General features: G+C 50.6%; 1 protein-coding gene across 1 annotated transcript in view; it reads right to left on the reverse strand.

Annotated features, from left to right (window-relative positions):
• Positions 1-5,380: 5,380 nt before the first annotated feature.
• Positions 5,381-10,501, reverse strand: part of LOC101642052 (protein LSM12 homolog) — a 6,163-nt gene continuing 1,042 nt past the window's right edge. The window contains exons 2-4 of the mRNA XM_045299460.1: positions 8,854-8,986; positions 6,629-6,755; positions 5,381-5,918 (exon numbers count right to left, since the gene is read on the reverse strand). Of these exons, the coding sequence (XP_045155395.1) occupies positions 5,826-5,918; positions 6,629-6,755; positions 8,854-8,986 (353 nt within the window). The 3' untranslated portion in view covers positions 5,381-5,825. The remainder of the gene's footprint in view (positions 5,919-6,628; positions 6,756-8,853; positions 8,987-10,501) is intronic.

The raw sequence follows: 10,501 nt of genomic DNA on the forward strand, positions 1-10,501 counted from the left end.
CCATTTCCTTCCACAGAATGGGCCTGATAAACCACAGCCTGGCTTGTTGTCCCACCCACAGGGCCCCCTAAAGACTCACATAAACCTTCTTGGTCTGCACCTCGCACCCCACAACTCTCCCCATCGCTTGCTGAGCCAAAGGGCAGGAACACACTGTTTCCTGCCAAATCTAGACTCCCTGACAATGGGTTTTCTTCCTCCATCTTATGACGAAGGGCGTGGTCCGTCCAATCCAGCCACTGGAGCCACGGTCCCATTCCTTGTACCTAGAGCCCCGGCCTCAACTCTGAACTCCAGGCTCATGGCCAGCTGCTCACGTGCCATTTGCTCACCACTGTTTCATAGCCACAACAAATTTAAATGGGCAAAAAGACAAGTCTTGATTGCTCCACAAATATTTTACAGCCCACCCATGCAGAAAAAGGTTCCGTCGCCCAAGAAGACAAATCTTTGTTCCCCTGACTCTCCCCACCGTGCCCTTACACCCCTCGTGCCCTATCGGGTCTGAAATCATCTGTCACCACATCTCTTGCCTTGACTGCGGTGGCATCCTGACGCAAATCTTTGATTCCAGTGTTGTTGTTCAACACTCACTCACCATACACAGTCACCAAAATGTTCAAAAACAAATTGGGGGGCAACTCATGACTGTTTATAAACCTCTAATGGCTTTGCATTGTATTAAGGACAGGACACAGCTCCTTTACCGTGATACAAGGCCCTGCAAGGCCTGGTTCTGACTACTAGTCCATTTACCGAGTTCACTAGGCTTCAGCCTCAACATCAAAAAGCTCACTGCCACTGAGTCAATGCCTACTGATAGCACAGGGCAGAACTGCCCTCTTGAGTTTCTGAGACTGCAACTGTTCACGGGAGTAGAAATCCATCTTTCTCCAGAGGAGTGGTAGTGGTTTCGAACTGCCAAAATGCCCGGCAGGATTACAGCCCAACTTGTAACCGCCAGGTCTCCCTCCTAAACACCCCAAACTATCAACCTCCAGGCCTTAGAACTTGCCATTCCCCCACCTAGATCACTCTCCAATGGCTCCCACCTGGTCTTCTGGATTTCAGTCTAAATCACATCTCCCTGGAAGCCATTCCCAAATTACCCATTTACACCACCTCCCTCCATAAAGCAGAAACGTGACAGACCAACCCCCGGAAGAAAGGGGGCCACGAGAAAAAGAACCCATCACTCAGAGGCCCCTAAATACTCGCTCACATCGTCTCGCCCCACTAGCGATGAAGGAGTCAGCACTAACTACAAAGGCTATCTGGGAGAAAGGGGGAAGGCACCAGAAAGATTCCTTACTCTCATCTCACCTTGCCGGTTCAGGGAAAGCTTAGTTTTATTTTGGACTTTTCAACAAAATTGAAAATTAGAAGAAAAATGAGAGCAGTCACATGGCAAGGGAAGTCAAACTTGGTCCACTGCCTGTCTCTGGAGAAACGTGGTGGCCGTTGGGGGATGGCTGCCATTTTCTGCCAGGAACCACAAGCTTCCTGACCATCTTTCTGGGCCCTTTGCGGGCCCTGACCCACTTTCCCAACACGAACTGCGAGCTTTCCCCAAACCCAGCACTTAACATTGTAGCTCAAACTCATGCAGCAAGTGCTGTCAATCTTAGCTCATCAGCTCTGCTAGGCAACCACACAAAATGACAAAGTCGTCACCCTTGCCTAGAGGGAGCCTCACAAGTCCCCACTCGATCATTCAGTAGCAAACCTAAAGAATGAGCTCCATGCAAGTCCTCTATCCCGACAGCTCTCACCTCTCAGTTCCAAAATGCCAACACACTTTAAAGGGCTTCCCTATAGACTTGCTAGGAACTCTCGGGGCTGGCAGGATTGAAGGGAGCCGATCTGCAAGCGTCTCCTGATGCACACTGGAGGAGTGGAAACAAGGTGTCCACCGATTGTAATTGTGGAGACGCAAAACTGATGGTCTGCTGTCACCCCGCACTGCACTCACAAAAAGTTGCAACTTTTTTGGCAGAGCATTACATTCTTCAAATTGTAGAAATGCAAGAGTTAAGGAGAAGTGTTGGCATCTAGCATATATGGCCTATATAGAAGGTGTCAATGTTTGGAGGGAGTGGGGGTGGTGGTAGAAATGTGAGCCTTCTTTGCTAGTTTTCCTATGCTGAGCCATGTTGGGCTTTTGTAATAAAAAGAACACTCACTTTGAACCCTTATTACCCAGCCACAAAGCCTATCTATCACCTGCGGACAGCAGCCCTGCAGCCCCTTTCACCTGTAATGTGCATCATCGTGCTAGGATTACCTGAACTACCTGAACTACAGGCAGCTTACACTGCTGCTTATTTCCCAAAGCAACATTTTCTGGCACCAGTAGCCTCCGGCAGTGATGGAACACAATGCCTACCATGTAAACACAATCAGCTTCCAACCTCATGACCATCCTCAGGCCCCTCCATCATCCCCACCCCCCACTCCATGCAGCTCAGCATCTCCCCTGCTCACTGCACAGTCCCTCGGAGCTAGAACCTCTGTGCCAGGCAGGGCAGAAGTCTCCTCTGTGAATGGCTGCCATCTCTCCAATCCCTTTTCCAATGCTGTATGGAAAGACACTCGGACACCCATGTCCTCAGTTTCACCCTGAATCAGTGCTTCCCAGGCTGGAGTTCCAAACGCCAGACTCAGCATAGACCGTCAAACTCACTGCGATACTGACTGGATGTTCTCAATAGCAGTGACTCTAAAGGCCAGTGAGCAGTGGTAGGGGCTAAGAGGGCCGTAAAGGTAGGTGTGGATGTGCACGTTAAAACTCGCACCATTCTGTTTGCCATTCTTCCACCTAAAGGCACTTCCTATCTCCACAATACCCTTTGGGTTCCGTCAAAGCAGCTGAGCAGCACACATACCATCATTAAAAAGGCACGGGAGCAGCAGTAGGAGCCCCCAAGTGGGACAGTCCCAGGCGTGGTGCTCAGGGCACATTGCCTCCCTCGCCGGAACTCATTTCTCATCTTTTAGTATTAGCCTCACTTAACATTACACACACACACAGCTTTACAACAAAGCTGCCACCTCTGGACACCACCCAGTCCAATTGGACACCCCAGTCCAATCTCATCTCCAGACATAACCACCCCCAGAACCAAAATAACATTTGCCGAACGCTTTTGAATTTTAAATAGGAGCCCTGGTGGCCAATGTCGGTAGTTCAAAGCCACCAGCTGGGCCTTCCTCACTACTTCCAAAAAAGGTACCCTCAGAAACCCAGGGGAGAATTCTACTCTGTCCCAGAAGGTGGCAGAAGTTAGAATTGACTCTTAAGAGAGCGAGCGGGCTGGTTGTCATTTTAAAGTTAACCTGTGACATCACTTCTAGGAAGTAGATAGTACTCCATTTTTACAGTTGGGGCCACTAAGGCTCAGGAAGGTGAAATGGTTTACCCACAAATCTCACCTCAAGGAGATGGGAGGTTTGAGAATTTGAATCCCAACACTGACATCTCGAACCGTATGCATTCTTGTACACCTCACTGCCTTGCTTTGCTAAACAAGCTTTTGAACATCTTAAAGCTCCTTTGAGCCATTTCAGAAACGAAAACTCGAGTTCAGTCTCCTGTCAAAAGTAGCTGGCACCCAGTGAGGCTGCCGAGTGTGAGGCACTCCCCAGCTGTTGCCCACAAATTAAACCCCTTGCCTGCCTGGAAACAAGGCCGGGGTGAATTCCTGAGCTGCTCTCACCCAATCCCACCTTGGGATGCTCGCAGGAGGCCGGCATTTCTACAGACTCACAGCCTCGGAAATGCTATGGTGCAGCCGGTACACTCGGATTCCTTTCACCTCCATTTCCAGGCTGTCTAGAAGGGCTCTCTCCTCCCTTTCTTGTTTTTCTTTCTTCTCTTCTCCAACACCTACATTTCTGAGGAGGTGAAATCAGAGACTTGGTAGTTTGACTGAAGTTCGGACCAGTGGCTTTGGAAGTTTCCTTCTCAGCTTTGATTACTTTGCCCCAAACATTTACGTCTTAACAAGTGGCCTGTGCACGTGCCACCTCCCTTTGTCACCAACTCTCACCCAACGTTGGACTCTGGATCCCTACCCCGCCCCCGGCACGTGATGACGCACTCCATACTGTCTTTCTGGGCAAGTCTTTCAAGGCGGGAAGGAGAGAGGGTGAAGTACAGCGGACAGTGAGTCTGAAGGGAAAGGCCAGACACACGCCCTCCCACTTCATACACACCACACCCCCCACTGGCCTCTAAAGCAGGCACAACTCGAAACTAGTTGTGAGTGATGGTTAAAAAATTTTGGGTTTTATTGTTTTTGCTAAACAATACTTAAAAAAATCATTTTGAAGGCAGGGCTTGAATTATTTAATTTTGATCCATTTATTTAATTAAAAAAAAAAAGGAAGGGGAGAGAGATCATGGCCAAAAATAAAAAAATAATGACCTTCCCCACCCCCCCACTTTAGCCAGTCACACGGGCATCACCCACATTCCACTTGGCACCTGGGAGTTAGGTGGTAGTCCCTTCCATCCCCCACGACCACCTGAAGGTCTGGGAGCATCAGGCACCTGTGGCCATGCTCAGTAGGTTAGTCAAAACCAGACTGGTGGGCTACTGTCTAGAGAACTGCCCAGGCTTCCTGCCCACCAGCTGAGCAGATACAAACTGTGAAAAGCTTGTAAAACCTTAAGTGGGGAGGAGCAGCACAGGAGGAGAGGCTGGCGGCCGCAGACAAAGTGCCATCACCCAAGCTTTTTGCTGGGCTAGCAGCTCTGGAAATGGATTTTAAGAAAAGGGTGGGTGGGCTCCAGGCTCCTTAGAAGAGTCACCCATTGAGGAGGAGCTGAGCTGTGCCACGCAAAACAGTTCTTCCTGCATGGAGCACAGGAGTGGAGAGGGCCGTCTCTCTCCAGCTAGGGGAGTGAGGAGGCGGTTCTTCTAGTACCATGAAGTAAGACAAAGGCAGAGGGGCCGAGTCCTGAGGTTCTGGCCAAATGCGAGCCTGGCACGCACAGGTGAGGGCTACAAGAGCCATCAGGGACCCTCAAACCCCGAATCCCAATTGGAGATTCTCACAGGGAACTATGTCAAGTTGGGTGCCTGGCTACAGGGCGGGTGGGGAAGGCAATGTATCTTTATTTTGGAGGGAGGAGGTGGGAGGAGCGGCCATGATCTAGTAAAAAGAGACCTGCAAGAAGCAGAAAATATTTAGAGAACATTTTAATATATATTTTCATATATATATTTAAAGTTAAGAAAAATAAAACTAATTCAAGCCATGCCCTGTGCAAAAAAAAAAAAAAAAGGAGGGGGATGGGGAGAAAAAAATGCGGGTGGGGTTGATTTTTTGTGTGTGTGTGAGACCCCTGTCTGTTGCTCTGGTCTCAACTTAAGTATCACAGTCAGCTTGTTACTTTTATTTTGGGAGAGAAGATGTCAAAGTTTCTTTCAATCACTCAGAAGGCAAGTGTAGCCACTTATAAAAACAGAAGAACAGGGAACAGACCCAGGACAGGAAAAGTCAAGAGTCGGAAGAGCAGAGCGGGAAGGAATGGGCATGTTCAAAAATAAAACTAACAAGGTGACTGTTCCAGAAGGGGCTGTGAAAGGACACGGTGGACCGCAGTCGGTTAGTCAAGTAATGATTCAACTTTTAAATTATTCTCTTGTTCTTTTGTGTTGGGTGTTTTGTTTGTTCAAGTCTAAGATTTGGAAACGCTGGCCCTTCGTTAACAAGAGCCAATAGGAACTATAGGATCCCTCCCCTCCCCCGGCCTGCTCCGCTGCAGCCACGGCCGCCTCCCGGGCTGGATCTTGGAAGAGTCCTCCAGGTGTGTGGACTCAGGATGACAGGGCAGCCTCCTTCTGTGGTTGCTGGGCTTGTGAACGCTGCAGTATCTTTTGGCTTTCCACGTCTCTAAAATGTTTTTCAACCTGCAAGAGATCAGGCAGCGATGGATGGGGAAAGGAGCTGAGCAGGCAAAGTCTCTGCGCCCCCCAACAGGCCACTGCCAGGCTTCAACAGCCCCGACCTGGCTGGTCAGCCCATGGACTCCTCAGGCCCGTGGGCCCTCGCTCTCTACTGGCCTTCTCAACCCCCTAGTGAGGGGGTATCTCCTGTCTCAGTCACCTTCTCTACAGCTTCAGCTAAGACTGGCTGGGAGGAGCTAATTCTATCAACAACAAAAATCTCTATTTTTCTAATTAAAAAAAAAAAAAAGTACGGAGTTTATTATGACCCAAACTCCCCTTCCCTGGTCACACAAGTGTCTAAGGGTGAGCTGGAGGGGTGTGAGCTTTCACATCCGTGATGTTAGTCTCTCAATGCTCCTTGGAGGAAAAGTCAGGGTGGGGCATTTGGTTTTCGTTTAAAAATATTTGATCTCACTTTTAGAAAACCAGGCAACCACACCCTCAGGGTCAGAGAGATGAGGATGGCAGCAGGTTTATACCACCACTGCCAGGCCAGCGCTTCCTAAAAGGAAGGCAGTTTGGCTGAGGATGCAGCCTGGGAGACAGGAGCTGCTCTGGCCCAATTTCCAAAAAGACACACTGCCCAGGATGTGTGGTTGACTGGGCACTTTGGGCACCACAACAATTCCCCCCCCCTCCCCCCCGCCCCAAGCTCCCAACCCTGTACTTACTATTTTGCGTACATGGCTCAGTGCACTCCCTTCTTTGCCTTTACAGTTTTCCACTTGATAGGGGGGTGTAATAACAACTTCTTCCATGACTACGATGTTTTTTTCTTGCCATTTACAGTCTTTAATACTGGAAGGAGAAGAGAGTAGGTGAAAGGTTACCTCTTGCAGGCACCCCCCACACCTCCTGCTGTGTGAGGAACACCAGCAAGCTGGCCTCAAGTTCCTAGTCACCACTCGGCCAACAACTCCAGCCGAGCCCCCTCAATGCCAGAAGCAGCTGTGAATTGTTTCTGGGGCACCACTGGCTGGGAAATAGCACTGACACAGGTGCACCTCTCTCCCAAGCAGCACTCAAAAGAGGACTTGAGAATCACCGAAAACTTGGGGGCTGCTTCAGAAGTCCAAAGGAAATGGAGTCACAAATAAACAAGTAGGCTCAGGCCATTAGCTGCAACTGAGAGAATAACCTAGGCTACCAAGGCCCAGGCAGTAAAAATAACAGGCTCTGCCTGCCAGATGATTTGTCACAAATTACTGACTCTGGCAACCAATGCAGAGGCAGCCAAAAAGATACTGGCAACGCCAGATTACCGACTTACATAAAACCATACCACCAGCCGTTACAAACCCACCCCAAAGACCACGATACCGAGGACTCCAGGCAAGCACGATGGTTCGGAACAAACAGGCACTCCTCGGCCATGCACGCCCAACCGTTAGCATTGAGGTATTAGGTTACAAATGTTTGCAGGGCACCTGCAAGTGTTTCCTGGTGCTTTTTTCAATTCAAAGAAAGGTATGCTGCTAGACTGACTGACACCAGATATGAACTGTCCCTCACTATTCCAACAGATCAACAACGTAAGGCATGCTGAGCAGTGAAACTCATTTGGAATCTGGGGACTGCATGTACACAACAAAGGAGTACAGCTGTGTGCCAGGCAGACTTCGCTGACAAGATCAGGCGGTGGACTGTAACTTGCCAACCCTTATGCTAGCTAGGAGACACCCTTGGAAAGGGGAAAAAGGGACTCCATCCCCCAACGCTCCCAATGAAAACAGCTCCCTGAGGCAGCTAGGGAAACGTACTCCCGGAGAAGCTCAGGGCAGCCATTGTCACTAAGACTGCCTTCACATACCTGGAAACATTCGGACACACCAGGGTCTCAAACAGCTCTGATGCTGGCTGCCATCTGTGCACCAGACCCAGGTGGTTACACCAGGTAAAAGAGGCAGGGTAGGGGTGGGCAGGGTGTCAAAATGCCTCGTTTCCCGGCAGCTAGAGAAGCCGGGAGAGTCGAATGACTTCTGCTATGACAAAGCATCTTTGGGGAAGTAGTCGGAAGACCACTTCCCGCTCTCCTCTGCGTACGACCTAGCTTTCCCTTTTTCACACCACATCAGCTTGGGGAGAGAGATGCAGCACAAAATGAGAGCAAAGAAGGTTGCTATTCTAAATTATGGAGTACTAAGCAGCAACCAAGAAATCTGTTGCGAAAGACTTCTTTACACGGTTTCAACAAACAAAGGACTAGAGGACGTGAGGACTGGACCGTGCCTGGCCCAAGCCATGGGATTTTCAATGGCCTTACATGCGTGCAAAAGCCGGATAGTGAGTAAGATGACCAGGGAAGAACTGATGCATTTGAGTTATTACGGTGCTGGAAAAGAATTTGAATATACCACGGAATGCCAGAAAAGCAAAGAAATCCGTGTTGGAGGATGTGCACCCAGGATGCGTCTTAGAAGGGAGAGTGGTGAGATTCTGTCCCACTTACTCTGGACATGTCGGGAGGTGGGACCAAGCCCTGGAGGAGGACATCATGCTTGGGAAAGTACGGGGTCAGCAAAAGAGAAGCCACCCTCAGAGAAATGGGCTGACACAGTGGCTCACCAATGGGCTCACACACAGCCTGGCCTGTGAGGCTGGTGCAGGGCCGGGCAGCGCTTCTTTCCACAGTACACACGGAACCAGCTCCACGGCCCTAACAGCAGTACTAGGTCGGAAAAGTCCTTTGGAATTATCAATTCAAAACTACAATCTATCGACAAAGAAAGATTGAGAGAAAACTTATCTAAGATGCCATTCTCTGTGGCCTGTGGCAAACATCCATGTCTGGATGCCCAGGGCAGTGTCGGCTGCCTCTCAGGGAGGCCTCTCAGGTACATACCACCCCACTGCACAATCTGGCAGCTCCACCCTGGGACAAAAGCACCCAACTCACGTCTTGTGAATGGTCTGGAAGAGCTGCTGGCCCTCTAGGGAAACACCAGCGCTGATTGCATAGGCCTGGCTCAGCTTCTCCTCCTTCTCTGTCCGTGCTTTGCTGGCAAGCTGTAGAGGGGAGAGGAAAGGAGCTTAGCAAACACTCACCTGCAGTCAGGACCTGAGCCGAGAAGAGGAGGCCAGAAGAGATTGGTTTGGGCGGATTCCATTTTCAAAGAGAGCAAAAAAAGGACATCAACAAAATGCACGACATACCGGAACAGGAATGCTCTTCCTAGCACACACAGCTTCCTTCCCATGCTTACTGGGTGACTGCAGTCACGGTGGGAAGCAGATACAGCCCCGGGGGAACATGAGACGGACTAGACACAGGTCAGAACTCATGAACAAGGGAATGCCAGGCAGCAAGTTGTTCTCAGGAGGAAATTAAGCAGGGCCCTGGGGTAAGAGCAAGGCTGAGGGCCAGGGGTGTGTGCGCTATTTTCGACGGGATGGTAGCCAGACAGAGGTCATGTACATGCTTCTGTTTAGAGGAGAGAACACAGGGCCATGGGTTTAGGCAGAAATTGCAGCTTCATAGTGTGAGATTCTAAAGACTTGACCATTCCAGCACCATGATTCCTGCTCTCTGGAGAAGCCAGGCGCATCACATACACTCACCATGGATACTGATACTGTGCTGAAGGCAGCCCTGTCCTGTCCTGCCTAAGAATTGACTTTTGCCTCATGCCTGTTCCTTGACTGCCCTCTGGTGGAACAATCACAAACCGACCACAAGAGGTGGCATTCTGGAAAAAGGGCCCCCCAAGGACCATTTCTTTGGCCCCTCCTACACCCCAGGCCCCCACCCCACCCTACTGACTGCTCCGGATTCCAGAGGTACAAATCTGTGTAGGGCAAAACAAAACTGCTGGCAAAAGTGAAAACCAAACCCTAAACACACACAGGCTCGGAAGGTGTGTGTATGTTTGAAAGGGGAACAACTGATCAGAAGGCTTGCCGTCGCCGTCCTCGTCCTTGCTGGCCTGTTAGGCTGAGCAGCTGGGCACACTGGGACCACACCTACCTGCACAATTCCTTCCTACACACGTGGCAGGATTCCACCTCAGCATGGTCCGGAAGGCCCTAGCTGGGTGGAATCCTTAGCTACTGACATTCTCAGTGTGTCCAGTGACAGCCTCAAGTAATAAACCAAACAAACGGGGAGGGGCCCTCCCGCAGGAGAGGGCGAGCAGAATGGCTCCTGTCTGTCCTGGGGAGGGAGCGCTTTCTTAAGGCTGGGTTGGAGCAGGGAGAAAGGGGCCTAGGTAGACTCATCCAAGTCTCCAAGACCGTCCACTCCCAAGTCAGGTGGCCAGCATGAGGCAGTGTGAGCATAGGCCGGCTGGCTCTCACCAAGTCATTTTGCCTCCCCAGGCAACAGAGGGCCGCACAGCCAAACTGCCACAGAGCGGATAGGGAGCCCCCTTTCTCATGGTCCATCCTCAGGACTTGCAGAGAGGGAGATGCAGCCAGAAGCCATCCTTAGCCTGGCTGGCCCTGCCTCCTGGCCCCACTCAACTCCAGGCTGAGAGAGAGAGAGAGAGAGAGAAGAGGGGAGAAGAGAAGAGCAAAGAGAGAGGAGAGAGACAGAGAAGAGAGGAGAG

The sequence above is a fragment of the Echinops telfairi genome, unplaced genomic scaffold (assembly GCF_000313985.2).
Source record: "Echinops telfairi isolate 266 unplaced genomic scaffold, ASM31398v2 ScPeMD7_7458;HRSCAF=8496, whole genome shotgun sequence".
In the NCBI taxonomy this organism is placed as follows: Eukaryota; Metazoa; Chordata; class Mammalia; order Afrosoricida; family Tenrecidae; genus Echinops; species Echinops telfairi.